At 48.6% G+C, this 17,500-nt stretch overlaps 1 protein-coding gene across 8 annotated transcripts in view; it reads right to left on the minus strand.

The window, feature by feature from the left end:
* The window catches only part of ralgapa1 (Ral GTPase activating protein catalytic subunit alpha 1), a 52,996-nt gene that overhangs the window by 10,001 nt on the left and 25,495 nt on the right, over positions 1 to 17,500 (minus strand). For all 8 annotated transcript variants that reach the window (XM_017475817.3, XM_017475815.3, XM_017475814.3 and 5 more), the window contains 8 exons: positions 17,331 to 17,465; positions 16,981 to 17,164; positions 14,745 to 15,687; positions 11,634 to 11,705; positions 11,430 to 11,553; positions 10,578 to 10,733; positions 4,082 to 4,240; positions 3,068 to 3,195 (listed from right to left, as the gene is read on the minus strand). In XM_017475817.3, coding sequence (XP_017331306.1) covers positions 3,068 to 3,195; positions 4,082 to 4,240; positions 10,578 to 10,733; positions 11,430 to 11,553; positions 11,634 to 11,705; positions 14,745 to 15,687; positions 16,981 to 17,164; positions 17,331 to 17,465 — 1,901 coding nt within the window. The remainder of the gene's footprint in view (positions 1 to 3,067; positions 3,196 to 4,081; positions 4,241 to 10,577; positions 10,734 to 11,429; positions 11,554 to 11,633; positions 11,706 to 14,744; positions 15,688 to 16,980; positions 17,165 to 17,330; positions 17,466 to 17,500) is intronic.

Here is a 17,500-nt window from a genome sequence, read left to right on the forward strand (position 1 = left end):
GTCTGTCCCTCTCCCACTCTGTCTCTGTCACTCCCTCTGTCTGTCCCTCTCCCACTCTGTCTCTGTCTGTCCCTCTCCCTCTCTGTCTGTCTGTCTGTCCCTCTCCCTCTGTCTCTCTCCCCCTGTCCCTCTCCGTCTGTCTGTCTCTCTCCCTCTCCATCACTCCCTCTGTCTGTATGTCCCTCTCCCTGTCTGTCTCTCTCTCAGTCTCTCCCTCTGTCTGTCCCTCTCTATCAGTCTGTCCCTCTCCCTCTCTGTCTGTCTCTCTCCGTCTGTCCCTCTCCCTCTCTCTGTCCCTCTCCCTCTCTGTCTGTCTCTCTCCGTCTGTCCCTCTCCCTCTCTCTGTCCCTCTCTGTCTGTCTCTCTCCGTCTGTCCCTCTCCCTCTGTCTGTCTCTCTCCGTCTGTCTGTATGTCCCTCTCCCTCTCTGTCTGTCTGTCTCTCTCTCTGTCTCTCCCTCTCTGTCCCTCTCTCTCAGTCTCTCCCTCTGTCTGTCTGTCCCTCTCCCTCTCTGTCTGTCCCTCTCTCTCAGTCCCTCTCCCTCTCTGTCTGTCCCTCTCCCTCTCTGTCTGCCCCTCTCCCTCTCCGTCACTCCCTCTGTCTGTATGTCCCTCTCCCTCTCTGTGTGTCTGTCTCTCTCAGTCTCTCCCTCTGTCTGTCTGTTCCTCTCCATCTGTTTGTCTCTCTCCCTCTGTCTGTCTCAGTCTCTCCCTCTGTCTGTCTCTCTCCCTCTCCGTCTGTCTGTCCCTCTCCCTCTCTCCCTCTCCGTCTGTCCCTCTCCCTCTGTCTGTCTCTCTCCCCCTGTCCCTCTCCGTCTGTCTGTATGTCCCTCTCCCTCTCTGTCTGTCTGTCTCTCTCTCTGTCTCTCCCTCTCTGTCCCTCTCTCTGTCTCTCCCTCTGTCTGTCTGTCCCTCTCCCTCTCTGTCCCTCTCTCTCAGTCTCTCCCTCTGTCTGTCTGTCCCTCTCCCTCTCTGTGTGTCTGTCTCTCTCAGTCTCTCCCTCTGTCTGTCTGTCCCTCTCCATCTGTTTGTCTCTCTCCCTCTGTCTGTCTCAGTCTCTCCCTCTGTCTGTCTCTCTCCCTCTCCGTCTGTCTGTCCCTCTCCCTCTCTCCCTCTCCGTCTGCCCCTCTCCCTCTTCGTCACTCCCTCTGTCTGTATGTCCCTCTCCCTCTCTGTCTGTCTCTCTCAGTCTCTCCCTCTGTTTGTCTCTCTCCCTCTCCGTCTGTCTGTCCCTCTCTCTGTCTCTCCCTCTGTCTGTCTGTCCCTCTCCCTGTCTCTTCCTCTGTCTGTCCCTCTCCCTCTGTCTGTCTGTCTCTCTCCCTCTCTGTCTGTGTGTCCCTCTCCATCGGTCTCTCTCCCTCTCTGTCTGTCTTGCTCTGTCTGTTTGTCCCTCTCCCTCTCTCTGTCTCTCTCAGTCTCTCCCTCTGTCGGTCTCTCTCCCTCTCTGTCTGTCTGTCCTTCTCCCTCTCTGTCTGTCTGTCCTTCTCCCTCTCTGTCTATCTGTCCCTCTCTCTCTCTCTGTCTGTCTCTCTCCCTCTCTCTCTTTGTCCCTCTCCCTCAGTCTCTCCGTCTGTCCTTCTCCCTCTCTGTCTATCTGTCCCTCTCCCTCTCTGTCTGTCTGTCCCTGTCTGTCTCTCCCTCTGTCTGTCTCTGTCTCTCCCTCGCTGTCTGTCTCTCTCCCTCTCCGTCTCTCTGTCTGTCCCTCTCCCTGTCTCTCCCTGTCTATCTATCTCTCTCACTCTGTCTGTTTGTCCCTCTCCCTCTCTGTCTCTCGCAGTCTCTCCCTCTGTCTGTCTCTCTCCCTCCCTCTCTGTCTGTCTGCCTGTCTCTCTCCCACTTTGTCCGTTTGTCCCTCTCCGTCTGTCACATTTGAGTGATTAATAGAGTGAAAAATTATCTAGAATAACACATACACATGCGCAAACATACACAATGTACCCCAGTGTAGTACTGAGAGTGAGAGAGAGCGAGACAGACAGACAGACAGACAGACAGACAGACAGACAGACAGAGAGACAGATAAAGTGGAGTAAATTGTCAGAGTGATTTGTGAGTGAGGGATCAGAGCGATTCCATCACCTCAAACGAGAGAGAAGACGAGTGCAGCAGCACAACAAAAACATCAATAACTATCGAACAGCTTGCTCGTCTACCTGCTACGAGTGTGTGCGTGTGTGTCCCAGAGTCAATCACCACACACACAAGTGAATGAACAGGTCAGTGTCACATGAGAAGACAACTGAGCGAGAGAGAGAGAGAACAAACTGATTAATCTCTACTGAATACTTGATTCTGATTGGTCAGATGATGTTGATTAATTTTCCTTACAGCTCGAATCTGATTGGTCAGCAGGTGTGCGTTATTTCTGTACAACAGTGTGTCTCAGTAACCGGCTGTAACATTAACTAACCCGTTATCGTTTCCATAGTAACAGCTCATTCACAGTGACGTGTACAGTGGACGCTCCACATAAACGGATTAAGAACGTGTTGTTTAAGAACCGAGGTACCACAGCGCTGTTGAATACTTGATTCTGATTGGCTGACAGACGTTCTGAGGCGTGCAATTATTTTTCAGTAAATGTAATTAGCAGCGGAGGCTCCAGATGCTAAGCGTAATAAATTCATTAGTTCCACACACAAGAGCGTTTTAAGGACAAAAACCTGAACAAGGTCATGAGGTCAGGTAACTGACCTGTGGTGTTCCGGGCCGTTGAATTATTATTGCGTTGTGGCTGCATTACCACCCCGGGTGTGCGTTATTTTACTAATAATTCAACGGACCGGAGTCAATTATTCATTATGTAATGTAACTGAGAACAGAAACTATGTTGTTTCATTAAATGTAACTATAAATGGATAAAAACTATGACATGTCATTCTTTGATAAATAAATAATTGTAATTGTTGGTAAATTGCTGTGGTATACGAGGAATATAAATCACCTCCGCTCCATCACACACACACACACACACACACACACACACACTCCCCAAGTGCATTAATGTCGTTGCCCCTCAGCAGCTGAACGTGAGGGAGTGTGTGTAAAGATGTAAAGGTGAAAGGATACAAGTTCTGGTAGAGGGCGATGAGGGATTTGAGAGCGCGGCTCGCGTTGATGGCTGTCGCTCGCACCATCGTGGGTAAAATCTTACTGTCTACTATAGCGCCATCAAACAGCGGCCCAAAGAACGGCACCTGAGGAGGAACAGAGAGAATCATCAACACCCACATGCTCTATTCATCACACAGGGTTTATAACGCTCACTGGGATACTAAACAGAAATCCTGCCTCCTCACTGTGAGACTAAGCCGAAGCCCCGCCCCTAATTATGAGACTAAGCCGAAGCCCCGCCTCCTCACTGTGAGACTAAACAGAAGCGTCACTCCGGTGTCTCCCGATCTGTCTGTCACTGCAATCTGATTAGAGTAACGCATCACCATGCAGCAGGAAGCACAGATCTTCCACTGCGGCCTCGTCCCAAACGCCACAGCGCACCGCAACCTAGTGCTGTTACATCATCATCACCACCCTGTTTAAGGTTCCGTCTCAAACGCCAGAACACATGCCGTCTTTTTTCTCACTGAGAGTCAGTGTATATTACCCATAATGCATTCTGTCTCCTCCTTTCACTTTCTCTCTCCCTACATCCTTCTCTCTTTTTCTTTATTCCCTAATCATCTTTCTTTCATCCTTTCTCTTATTTCTCGTTTGTATCTCTCTCTTTGATTTATTCTTTTTAGTTTCACTCGTTCTACCTCTCCCCATCTTGCTTTATTTTTCTTTACATCTTTTTCTTTATTTCTTTTGTCCTTCCTTTTTACCTTCTTTCTCCTCCCTTCCTGTATTTAGTGAAGTACCTTACTCCGACTCTTTCCTGTCATTCTTTCTTTCACTTTTTTCTTTCTCTCGCACCTTCTTTCCCTTTTGTTTCTTTTATTTTTTCCTGATATATTTTCTTTCTTTAACATCTTATGTTTTTGTTTCTTTCCATCATAATCACCGTCAACTTATTTTATTTGTTTATTTCTTTCTTTTTGATGTGTGTGTGTGTGTGTGAGAGAGAGAGAGAGAGAGACGTGCCTCTGGTTTCTTGATGATCTGGATGCTGTACATGTGGTTCTTCATGGGGTAGATGACGATGAGGACGTCTCCGAACTCAGTTGGGATTATTCCCCTCCTGTAGTCCCGTGTGTGTTCTGACCACACGATGTGAACCTCGTCGTTCCCTAAGTGCCTCAACTGTGTGTGTGTGTGTGTGTGTGTATATAAAAAAGAGAGAGAGAGAGAGAGAGAGAAACATATCACAACAACAAATCGGTGATACAAAAAACAAAACAACTCATTAATTACTCAGTAATGACATAATGAATGATCGCTCACGTTGCTATGACAACCCTGAGTAGCTTTAGTTTTAACTTTGTATTTAATAGTTTAATCATGCTTACAGATATAATCATACAGATAGGAAACCTATGCTTTCTTACACACACACACACACACACACACACACACACAGGAGTAAAGGAGAGTGTAATTAGCCAGTAGGAGTGATTAAATGGATATTATGATGTAATATTTTAGTGGGCATGTCTTTATTAACACATGCGTAACGCACGGAATCATTATTTTAATAACAGACCCGTCTCTGGATGGAAATTCTCCTCCTGTGTGCGGTTCTTGTCCTGCGCTAAGTGACAATAAATAAATCTTATTATGTTACGAATGTTCTTGCTGCGTTTTGACGTGGATAATACGGCGCATTAGGATGGTTAGTTCACGTGGATAAGGTTATGAAACGCTCAGACCCGGAGCGAAATGGCAGCGCGACAGCACGGAACAGAGGAATAAATCCTGACCCCGAGCGGATGAATGAATGTGTTTCGGTGATGGCGGCTCGGCCGACACGCTTTAGCGTCTGTTTAACGTGGTTTAGCGTCACTGCTGGCCCATCTCGCTCGGGATAAAGTTCCCAGAAGCCCTCGCAAATCCGATTTGGAGCTGAAAAGTCATGCGAGGCTGAGCGGCGAGGGGACAGGAGCAATCTAATTTGGGAGCAGAATGGCCACGCGTGGCTCCCCCTTTAGGCCGTTTCTCTCACTCGCTCACTCACTCACACACACACACACACACACGCACATTACAGCGATGAATTACAGCAAGTACAAGCCACGCTAACGGCTACTGCCTCTGCCATTTCGTCTGAGGGTGTGTGTGTGTGTGTGTGTGTGTGTGTGTGTGTTGGACACTAAGAGCAGCCTGGACACACTTCCCTTTCCATCATCTTTCATGGATGCTCTAAGAAATGGCTCTGTTCTCTGGCTTGCACAACTACACACACACACACACACACACACACACAAACATACACGGCTGTTATGTTAAAAGATTAATGTTTGTTTTATTCCCTCAGGATTTCCCTGCATTGTATTGAAGCTGTCTTTACGCATTATTACATCATCGCGCTACAATCTGATAATTACTCCTTAATAACCATGTGAGAACCTTCCTGAAGGAACGGTGAGATGAACATGTGCAGCATTACCCTTACTGCATTATAGATCACATTTATCTTTACCTGTCTGTCTCTCTGTTTACCTGTCTCTCTGTCCTTGTGTAAAATCTGTCTTATTGTCTGTCTGTCAAACTTTCTGTCTCTCTATCTGTCCATCTATCACTTTTACTGTGTCTTTCCCACTGTTGGTCTGTCTCTTTCTCTCCCTCCCTCCCTCCCTCTCTCCCCCTGTCTGTCTGTGTCTCTCACTCTCCCTCTTTCTCTCTCTCCATCTCTGTCTTTCTCTCCCTCCCTGTCTTTCTCTTTCTCTCCCTCCTTCTCCCTGTCCGTCTTTGTCTCTTGCTCTCCCTCTTTCACTGTCTCTCTCTCTTTCACTCTGTCTCTCCCTCTGGCTCTCTCTCGATCTCTGCCTCTCTTTCCCTCTCTCTCTTTCTCTGCCTCTCTTTCCCTCTCTCTCTTTCTCTGTCCCTCTCTCTCTCTCTATCCATCTCTGTCCCCCTCTCCCCCCTGTTCTCTCTCTCTATCATCTGTCCCTCTCTATCCATCTCTGTCCTTCTCCGGCTCTCTATCACCCTCACTCTCTCTCTGCCCCCCCCTCTCTCTCACTCTCTCCATCCCTGTCTTTCTCTTTCTCTCCCTCATTCTCCCTGTCTCTCCATCTCTCTCTGTCCCTCTCTATCATCTCCCCCCCCTCTCTGTCATCTGTCTCTCTGTCCCTCTCTCTCTATCCATCTCTCCCCCCCTCTCCCCCCCTCTCTCTATCCATCTCTGTCCCCCCCATATCTCTCTCTCTCTGTCCCTCTCTATCCATCTCTGTCCCCCTCCCCCCTCTCTCTGTCCCCCTCTCCCCCCTCTCTCTGTCCCCCTCCCCGTCCCCCCTCTCTCTGTCCCCCTCTCCCCCCTCTCTCTGTCCCCCTCCCCGTCCCCCCTTTCTCTGTCCCCCTCCCCGGCCCCCCTTTCTCTGTCCCCCTCCCCGGCCCCCCTTTCTCTGTCCCCCTCCCCGGCCCCCTCTCTCTGTCCCCCTCCCCGGCCCCCCTTTCTCTGTCCCCCTCCCCGGCCCCCCTTTCTCTGTCCCCCTCCCCGGCCCCCCTTTCTCTGTGCCCCTCCCCGGCCCCCCTTTCTCTGTCCCCCTCTCGCCCCCCTCTCTCCCCGCCCCTCTCTGTCCCCCTCCCCGGCCCCCCTTTCTCTGTCCCCCTCCCCGGCCCCCCTTTCTCTGTCCCCCTCCCCGGCCCCCCTTTCTCTGTCCCCCTCCCCGGCCCCCCTTTCTCTGTCCCCCTCCCCGGCCCCCTCTCCCCCTCTCCCCCCTTCCCTGTCCTCCCCGTCCCCCTCTCCCCCCTTCCCTGTCCCCCCGTCCCCCTCTCCCCCTTCTCTCTCTGTCCCTCTCTCGCCCGCCCCTCTCTGTCCCCCTCTCTCTCTCTGTCCCTCTCTCGCCCGCCCCCCTTTCTCTGTCCCCCTCTCGCCCCCCTCTCTCCCCGCCCCTCTCTGTCCCCCTCCCCGGCCCCCCTTTCTCTGTCCCCCTCCCCGGCCCCCCTTTCTCTGTCCCCCTCCCCGGCCCCCCTTTCTCTGTCCCCCTCCCCGGCCCCCTCTCCCCCTCTCCCCCCTTCCCTGTCCTCCCCGTCCCCCTCTCCCCCCTTCCCTGTCCCCCCGTCCCCCCGTCCCCCTCTCCCCCCTTCCCTGTCCCCCCGTCCCCCTCTCCCTCTGTCCCTCTCTGTCCCCCTCTCTCTCGCTCTCTGTCCCTCTCTCGCCCGCCCCTCTCTGTCCCCCTCTCTCTCTCTGTCCCTCTCTCGCCCCTGCTCTTTCTGTCCCTCTCTGTCCCTCTCTCGCCCCCCTCCCCGTCCCCCCTTTCTCTGTCCCTCTCTCCCCCTCTCTTTCTCTGTCCCTCTCTCCCCCATCCCCCTCTCCCCCTTTCTCTGTCCCTCTCTCGCCCCCCCTCTCTTTCTCTGCCCCCCCATACCCCTCTCTGTCCCTCTCTCCCCCCCTCTCTCTCCCTCTCTCGGCGCCCCTCTCTCGCCCCCCCCTCTCTTTCTCTGTCCCTCTCTCCCCGCCCCTCTCTCACCCCCCCCTCTCTCGCCCCCTCTCTCCCCGCCCCTCTCTTTCTCTGTTCCTCTCTCTATCTATCCATCTCTGTCCTTCTCCCACTCTGTCCTTCTCCGTCTCTCTATCCCCCCCCTCCCTCTCTGTCCACCTCTCTCACTCTATCCATCTGTCTTTCTGTCCCTCCCTTTCTCTGTGCCCCCCCCCCCCCTCTCTGTCCCTCTCTCCCTGCCCCTCTCTTTCTCTGTTCCTCTCTATCTATCCATCTCTGTCCTTCTCCCACTCTGTCCTTCTCCGTCTCTCTATCCCCCCCTCTCTCTATCCCCCCCCCTCTCTCACTCTATCCATCTCTGTCTTTCTGTCCCTCCCTGTCTTTCTCTTTCTCTCCCTCCTTCTCCCTGTCCATCTTTGTCTCTTGCTCTTCATCTCTGCCTCTCTTTCCATCTCTCTCTCTTTCTCTGTCCCTCTCTCTCTATCATCTCTCTCTCTCCCCCCCATCTCTCACTGTCCCTCTCTCTCTCTATCCATCTCTGTCCCCCTCTCTCTTTCTCTGTCCCCCTCTCCCCTTCTGTCACTCTCTCTCTATCATCTGTCTCTCTCTATCCATCGCTGGCCCCCTCTCTTTCTCTGTCCCTCTCTCTCTGTCCTCCTTCCCCCTCTCTCTTCCTCTGTCTCTGTCTGTCTCTCTGAAATGACAGCACTAACGACAGGTGATTGGTCGTCCTCAAACGAGCTCATATTACAGTCAGGCTCGTTAGTGCTCATTAAACTCGTTATTAGATTTCTACTCTCCAGTAAATGGAGGAAGAGGAAGACGGGCGCAGACAGACAGATCTGTAAACAGAACAGAAAATGAGAGTGAAGCTCGGAAATGGTGCAGGATGTCCGGTGTCTGTAGGGGTCTTTACTCTCACTGCTTTACTTCCTGAAAGTCTTATTCAGTAAACTGTAAACAACTAAATGGACAGGCCACACCCACAAGCCTTAACAATTGAGACAGGCCACACCCACAAGCATTAACATTGGAAACAGGCCACACCCACACTAACATTAGAGACAGGCCACACCCACAACCAATAACGCCAGAAACAAGCCACACCTACAACCAATAACATTAGCGGCATGGACACGCGCACGAGATGTTAATGCAGAGTTAATTTTACTGTTTAAAATGTCCTCATCTGCTGATATCACTGATGAACTTCTTTCGTTTCATTTTGCTCTCTGTACTTCACGCCCTGTTCACTACAGCAGCGTGCGGATTGGGACGTAGCCCGTACTCTCTACAGCCTCATTTATTCCAAACACTTTCTCCTTTCTCCTTTATCACATCTTCCCTCCATCCACACCATGACTTTTACAACTCAGACAAGCAAGAAAATCTCATTTCATCATAATTAGCCTTCTTTAAAAAAAAAAATCATTCAGGTGGTCTTGTGCTCAAATTCAAAACGTGTACAAAAGCAGGTGGATGTGAACTGGAGTCGAATCGAGAGCGCGAGCGTGAGATAAGAGGGGAGAGGGGGGAGGTAGCTGTGAAAGGAGGGCGGTGTGGGGCTGTTATCCACCATTATTTGTTCCTCTTTTCTCTCGTGCTGAGGTGAAAATGCTGCGGGCCGGGAACACAAAGGCCGAGCTCGCTGCAGGTAGCAAAGCAGGTCGAGGTCAGCGTGGCTTTATGAACCACTTCAACCGGCACAGGAGGAGCTGGGACTCGCTCTGAGACACGCACACATTTCTATCCTTCCCTCTCTTCTCCTCTCACGCAGTCTGTCTCGCTCAGGGGTCAGAGGTCAACGCAGCGAGTGGAGAAAAGCTGTCCTGCTTGATCTTTTGTGGGTCTTTAAAAAGACAAACTGTGTTTTTTATGGCGTAGAGAAAAAGATCTTAATATTTACACAATATCTAGAACCACAATTCATAGAACTGTACTTCATGAGTTTTATTTTGTTACCAATGCTGCAAATCAAAGTTTTATATTATATATATATATATATATATATATATATATATATATATATATATATATATATATATATATATATATATATATATATATATATATAATATTTATTATAAATTATATTTATTGAGTTCTTATAATCATCTTTACTACTGACTCAAACCTCAAACTGACCCAAACCTCAAGCTGACCCAAACCTTCTCAAACCTCAAGCTGACCCAAACCTATTACTGATTCAAACCTGAGCCTATAAATAACATCAACTTCAATCTCGTGATTTACTAAATAGAAAAATAAATAACCACGGAATCAAACTATTATCACACACATTTACATAACAAGACTGATATGTAAATAGTTGGATTATCGTTATAAAATAAATCGTGCTGTAAAAAAGTGTGAGAACCCCTGGTGGCCTAGAAACTCCTGACAAAAATGAAAAAACATCAGCAGCAGCTTTTTAAAATAAAATAAAAACATCATTTACTTTCTGTTTTTTTTCGGCAGATTAGAAAAATAAAAATGAAAAGTTGTGTTTTAAGAGCTAATGTAACAAAACGTGGGAAAAGTGAAGGGGTGTGAATACTTCCTGCACTGTAAATAATCTTAACCAATCTGAAGATGATGAAAGTCTTAAGAAGCAAAAAAAAACCCAAAAAACAACAACAACAAAAAAGAAATTTAAAGAATCCAGAGGAGAAATGTTCGAGCCGTGACAGAAGATGATGACTTCGCTATAAACGCAGAAAAGGGTTTGTTCTGTTCAACAATAAAGACGTGGAGAAGATGAAAGTGTTCTAATGGTCTAAAGTGGGATTAATGCCTCCAGCAGACGTCTGAGGATCGTAGACGTAAGCGATGTAGTGTTTATCGTCGCGTCTTCGTCTGAAACCGCCGATTATTTATTTAAACGGACAACAATACAACGTTCGCTCTCAGACATCACGTCCTGCGATTTCCTGCCCCGCCCCCTCAGAGCTCTCCCCAGATTTCAGTGTAAGAGACGGACACTTAGCCATGTCATGTCACACACATACACACACACACGGTCCTCTCCCCAGGTGTACCTTTTTGGTGAGCGAGTCGTCAGAGTCAGGGGGCATGCGAGTGGACACGTGGAACATGACCTCCACGGTGGACGTGGCGAAGTAAGGCATGGTCAAACCCGTACTCTTATTCCTCTGGAGTCCTCCCATGAAGCCACAGTGACTTGTCAGGTTCACCTACACACACACACACACGCATTTCTAAGACTCAAGTGTACTAAATGATGATTAAATGAGTGTCTCATGTTGTACAGCACTAGAGACAATAACTTTAGCTAAGCTAAAGCTCACAAAACCAAAGTTGATTATGTTCCAATAATTCCAGAGGAAATAAAATATTAATTATTAGATGTGCAGCTCTACTCTAGGCCAATCAAAATTGACTTCAAGCCCACTGCCATGCCAAGGTAACCAATCAGGTCGCAGTTCCCACCCCTAACGCCATGGTAATTAATCAGGTCGCAGTTCCCACCCCTAACGCCATGGTAATTAATCAGGTCACAGTTCCCACCCCTAATGCCATGGTCACCAATCAGATGACAGTTTGCACCACTAATGCCATGGTAACCAATCAGATCACAGTTCCCACCCATAATGCCAAGGTAACCAATCAGATCACAGTTCCCACCCATAATACCATGGTAACCAATCAAGTCACAGTTCCCACCCCTAATGCCATGGTAACCAATCATACTGCAGTACCTCACTCTACCTGTAAAGTATAGTTTAGCTATAGTTATCCAGACAGTATATTGTAATTACATCATGTGACTTAAACACAGGGTTAAGATGGCCTTTACTGCACCATCCAGACTCGCCAATCATGTTGCCACGGTGACTAAGTGGGTGTGGCAGAACAGAGAGAGCTCTTACCTCCCATCCCAGTCCAGACACAAAGTCCTCGTACGCCTGACTGCCGCCGGTGTTGGACAGAATGGAGTGTTTGTCCTCCTGTCCCTCCGCCACGTAAAACACCGCGATCTTGTGTGTCTCGCGGCTGTGGGGGTCAAAACACAACACGTGACCCTCGGTGTCAACTTCAACCAACCACCGACACGCAGATGTTCAGAGACTCACCACTGTCTGGAGTCGAGGTTCTTCAGCTCCCTCAGCAGCTTCTCGTTCTTCTTCAGCAGGTGGAAGCTGCTCCTGTCGGGAACACAACACACACACGCAAATAAATAAACACATCACATGTGACCTCCATCATCATCATCATCATCATCATCATCATCATCATCTTCATCATCCAAATCACTTCTACAGTACAAGCTCCACCTTCAAAGCTCAGGCCACACCCCTGTAGGTGAGTAACGTCAAGACTGTCTTTAATCTCTCCATTTTCCAATCTGACTGAGGATTAAAAAATAAAAGCACTTCAATGGGGATAGAATAAAACTACTGGGAAAATTCTACAGGATTTAAAAATAAATCACAGAATAACAGCTGACCCCACACACACACACACACACACACACACACACACACGTCTTCTTCATGTCTGTGTAATAAACACACTGACACTGATGACGTTATTCTGAGACGGTAATCATTTAAACACGCTGGTTAGAAAGCTGCACACACACACGGAGGACTTCTGGTCGTTATGGTAACCACACTCCATGCCTGTGTAGAACTTTAGATCGGATTACAGGTAACACACCGATAAACACAGACTTTATACACAACTCTTTCTGCTCTGGAGCACACTACAGTGATGTTTATTAGAACACGGCCTTCCTAATTATCCACAGCTCTGTTTGTCTCGCAGATTCCTGGAAAAAATAACTGATGGAAAAACCCAGACTCGTCCGAGTGCACTAGAACAAACACATTCTAAAACACACACACACACACACACACACACACCTGAACTTGATTATTTTCCTATAATATCAGCACGACTGCTGTCGTTTTGGTCCTCAGATACCACAGCAATACACCGACGATCACAGCTTTTATTTATTAAAGAACGCGTCGTTCGATTTTTTTATCCGTTTACAGTTACATTTAAGTTACTTTGTGATGTCACGTACTTTACAGCAGCTATAAACAGTCGATCTCTCACCAGCATCTCCCCCCCCCCCCCCTTTCTCTTCAAGCTAAAAAACCCAAACAAACCCACAGAAACCGTAAAGAAGCGTAACCTCCTCTGTCCTGAAGATGTGGGAAAACGTAAAGTGACACAGCACTGACACTGGAGACTCCTTCCATACACACGTTACATAAACATCTTACTGAAAATGTCTGTTTACGCAGAGCGTGCGCCGTACACGTCCCTGCGAACGAGCCGTCACTATAGAAACGATACCGTATTACAAGCGAGCGCGTTAATGTAAACCTGTCAGAGCTGCTGCTGTAGACAACTAATCAACATTAAGTCTGATCGCCGGTCAGGATTCAGGAGCACAGTGGTGTAATTAACGTAACCGGTGTATAATGTGGATGGAATGAACTTTATTTAATTCATTTAATGTATTATTATTTTATTCCTGTTCGTTAACACGGTGATAATGTTGGTTAAGAGAGCGTCCGTGTGTGTGTGTGTGTGTGTGTGTGTCCATCTCTCTGCTGCACTGTACTCATTCTGCTTTTCTGTTCATATTCAATGTGAAACGCCTGAAATGGTGTGAGATAATGCAACTCTTACTTTTCTCTCTTCTCTCTCTGCATGAGTCATGCGTAAAAGCCACGCGCCGCTCTCTAAAAGGACTTTTTTGTTTCGTGTTCTTTTTCTTTCGGGTAAAGAGGCCTCTTTATTAGCCTGTTGCAACGTAATGGTCTTCATTTTGCCCATTGAAAGCGAGCCATTTCAGGAGACGGGGTAAAAGAAAAAAAAAAAAAAAGAAAAGGGAAAAGAAAAAAAAAAAAGGCAGCACAAAGAGCGCAAGCCGGCGTTCACAAAGCCCTCAGCGGATCGCGGCTCCTAAATGACACATGAACGCCCGGAGGACGATTCCTCATTAAAGAGCCGCACGCGCGCTTCTTCAGCCCGCTCCACCTTTCTAATAACGCCGGATTTTAAAGCTCGCAGCCTTTTATTCACAGCCCAAATGAAAGGCAGAGCAGACGACCGAGCCTTTAAGAATTAATCTTCATACGAACACACACTCACTCACTCTCACTGTCTCACACACACACGTTAGACAGCGCAAAAACTATTTTGCCTCAATGCACTTCAGAGCTCATGTATATCATAGAAATTAATGCCATTACATTACCGCCTCATAAAAAAAAAAACAAGCCAATTACTGCTAATCTGGAAATATTCAGCTTTTTATACGGAGCAGCGAGGAGACGGAGAGACGCACGCGGAGTGAAGGGAAGTGCACATGAAGAGCCGATGAGGAAGGAAAATAAATACACACTGACTGTTTAGCACCGATTACAGGAGATCAGTGCACACACACACACACACACGGATGTCCACACCCGTTATCTGGCATCAACTGCACACTCATCTGTTATAATCCATCCCGTTTATTACGTCAGGACTGACATGAGGAAAGTTCCGGGTATTCAGAGTTGGGTTACGCAGCTGCGTTAGTGTATCTTGAAATAGATCTAACAGGTGTCTCGTATCTCGGTGATAAATCACTGCTTTATTCACTGTAGAACAGCCCTGGATCCAGCGCAGACTGTCCGTTTACAGTTGATTTATTATATATCGAGGTCATGAAATCGCTTTTCATTCTAATGGGCGATTTGTTGAATAAATAAAAGAACATCGCTCTGCTGTGAAGAAGACGTGATCACGGTGTGAAGGATAATCTGACCCAGAGCTTTCAGAGAAACTTTAACTTCATTCGTCATTTCCTCCTCCGTGAGAAAAGCCGTATCTCTGATTAAACTCCTGGATTTTAACGTGGCGGTATTACTAATGGAAGTACAGTGTGACGTTTATGAAGTTAATATTGTCCTTGAGGACATTCCACCGTGTGTGTGATTGTAATTTAACGCCAAACATCAATTACAGCATGACATTGTGGTTCCAACAAACAGCCAGATGGTGGCGCTGGACTTAACGCTGCTCCTCACTCCAGCCGAGATCATGCAACAAACATGCGCTTAAGCTCAAGCTCAGAATCGAGTGTAACTGAGACTCTGTTTCATCAATGGACATTGATGTCTGTGTTGTAGTGTGCGTGTGTGTGCGCGCGTGTGTGCGCGTGTGTGTGCGGTCCTCACCTCTTCTCCCAGGAGTTCATGCCCAGGACGTTGAGCAGGAGTCTGCAGTAGTAGAAGGGGGACTGTGGTCTCTGGGCCGTGGGCTCCGGCTGCTCCATCGCCTTCATGTGAACGTCGTTCCCGTGTTTGGCGGCGAAGTCCCACTCCTCTGTGCTCTGCTTCAGGATGGCGTTGATGACATCGTTCTCCTGTTTCTCGGACACGCAGCAAGGGGGCGGAGCCGGGAGGTTCAGTGGCATTCCGGTTCTCTGGAGGCACTCTGGGCTCGAAGAACCCAAATACTGCAGCACCTCGTCCAGAACGTCTTCGCCGTCCTGAAGAGAATCCCAACTCGGAATCATTTCACGGCAGCGTCGCTTCGCTAAAGGCGCCATCGTCTCTGAAAGCGTCTCCTCCTCTTCCTCCTCCTCCTCTTCTGCTTCTTCTTCCTCTTCCTCTTCTTCAACATCCTTGTCTTCCGAGAGATCGTCTTTCTCATCCTGCTGTAGCGAGTCCCGCTCTGCGTCGTGGTCTCCGTCGCCCCCTGCAGGACTGGAGGGCACGTGCGAGCGCGGCGCTCGGCTCTGAGGAGCACACTGAGGCGGGGCGTAGAGCACGGCCGAATCCCACGAGTGCTTTCCGGAAATGTCCCTGACGATGAGGCGGACACAGGTGTCGGGGGCGACCAGCCCGGCGGCCATGTTGTCGTCGGAACGGATCTGGAGGCAGGAGAGCAGCGTGGAACCGTTCAGGACGAAGAACTGCAGATTGGGCGTGTGGAAGAGCTCGGGAGCCAGGTCAGCGCTCTGGCAGTACGGGTTGTCCTGGTTCTCACACACCTGACTGGTCAGAGCCGCCGGACCGCCCGCGCCCAGGGGGAAGTGGGACAGGTGATTCAACAGGTGAGACACTAGCGTCCGAGCGGCGATGGAGATCAGACCCTGCTGCATCATACGACTCCTCACTGAGACAGGGACAACAAACGAGGAGGAGTCAGTGAGAGAGAGAGAGAGAGAGAGAGAGAGAAATGGGGATAAAGGAAGAGAAATAAGAAGAGTGAGACAGTGAGAAACAAAAAGAGAGAGAGAGAGAGAGAACGCGAGGAGAAAAAATAGGGATAAAGAAAGTAAGGAGAGTAAGACAGTGGGAAAGAGTGAGAGAGGAAGTAAAGACAGAGGGAGAAAGTAAGTGAAAAAGGAAAGCGGGAAATAAGAACTGGAAACAGAAGAAGGAAAGGAGAGAGAGACAGGAAGAAAAGAAACAGAAGAGGAGATACAGTGAAGCAGTGAGAATGACTGGGAAAAGAAGGTCATGAACGAGAGAGAGAAAGACGAGGAAAGAAAGAGATGGAGAGAATGACAGAAAGAATGACAGAAAGAATGAAAGTGTGTGTGAAGAATACATAGGCTACAGAAAGAGAATGAGTAAGTTGGAAACTGTACTGTTAGCCCCGCCCCCTGAATGCCTGGTAGCAAACTTGCTAAATCGCTCAGGTGTGTCTGCTCCAACATTTAGCTGAAAGCAGGTGGATGCAAGACACACTACACACTCCTCATCTCCATGATTCACTCACACACACACACGGTTTTCGGGAAGGCTGTAACAGGTTCCGTCTGAGGAACCCGGAGTATGCATGCCTCGCTCCGACTCGGCTTCATTACGAGCTGCAGAGCTCCTGCTGTTTACCAGAAACCAGTGCAGGAATTAAAGCAGCATGGGGCAGCGGAGAGAGATACAGGAACACGCACTCGCATCACACTGAGCTGATTCAGTGTCTCACACTCCCCCTGACGAGCACCCCACTCCCCATTAACCACAGGAAGAGGAGGAGGAGGAGGAAGAAGAGGAGGAGGAGGAGGAGGAGGATACCTGCAGCGAACAACACTGTGTGTGTCCTCATTTTACATTCTCATATCACAATAAATGACACACTGCTGCTGAGTTCTGGATCGTGATTGGTCAGAAGGTGTTGATTAGTTTTCTAGAACAGCAGCTCTGACAGTAGCGCAGGTTTCTATTAACACTCGCGCTCTAATACGTTACCGTTTCTATAGTAACGGCTCATTCACCGGGACGTGTATAGTGCACGCTCCACTGATAAATCAATGATGATGTGTATGGAAGTTTTCTGTAAGGAGAAATGTGTTTATGTAACGTGTATGGAAGGAGTCTCCAGTGTCAGCGCTTTTCAACAGTCATTTTTAATGAAATATATCATCACACGTATGTATTAGCATATGGATATAAATATAAATACCTTCAGTGACGGGCTGTATTTTAGACGAGCGCTCCGAGTCGGGCGAGTGCAGAGGTTCGGGCTCCTTCAAACCCTCCAGCAGTAGGAAGGGGTCAAAGGTCGAACTGCTGAGGTCGGAGAGATTCAGAGGGAAATATCGGGGATTACTGAAACTCTGAGTTCCGTACACACAGCCATGCAGCACCTGAAAAAAAAAAAAAAAAAACAACACACACACACACACACACACACACTTTAGAAACTTTAGGTCTTTTTCCCTGAGGATTGTTTAAATGATCTGATCAGCACTGAGAACAGGTGTGTGCACATGTGCGTGTGTGTGTGCGTGTGTGTGTGTGTGTGTGTTAGACCTTATAGATGGCACTGAGGACGGTTCTGTCTGATTTGTCTTTGTCCTGTGAGAGAGTTTGAATCGGCTGCAGCAGAGTTTTCGGAGGAAGAGCCATGACCCAGTCCAACAAACACAGCAGGAGGGACACTACCAGCTACACACACACACACACACACACACACACATACA

This window comes from Ictalurus punctatus, chromosome 9, assembly GCF_001660625.3.
Source record: "Ictalurus punctatus breed USDA103 chromosome 9, Coco_2.0, whole genome shotgun sequence".
NCBI lineage: Eukaryota > Metazoa > Chordata > Actinopteri > Siluriformes > Ictaluridae > Ictalurus > Ictalurus punctatus.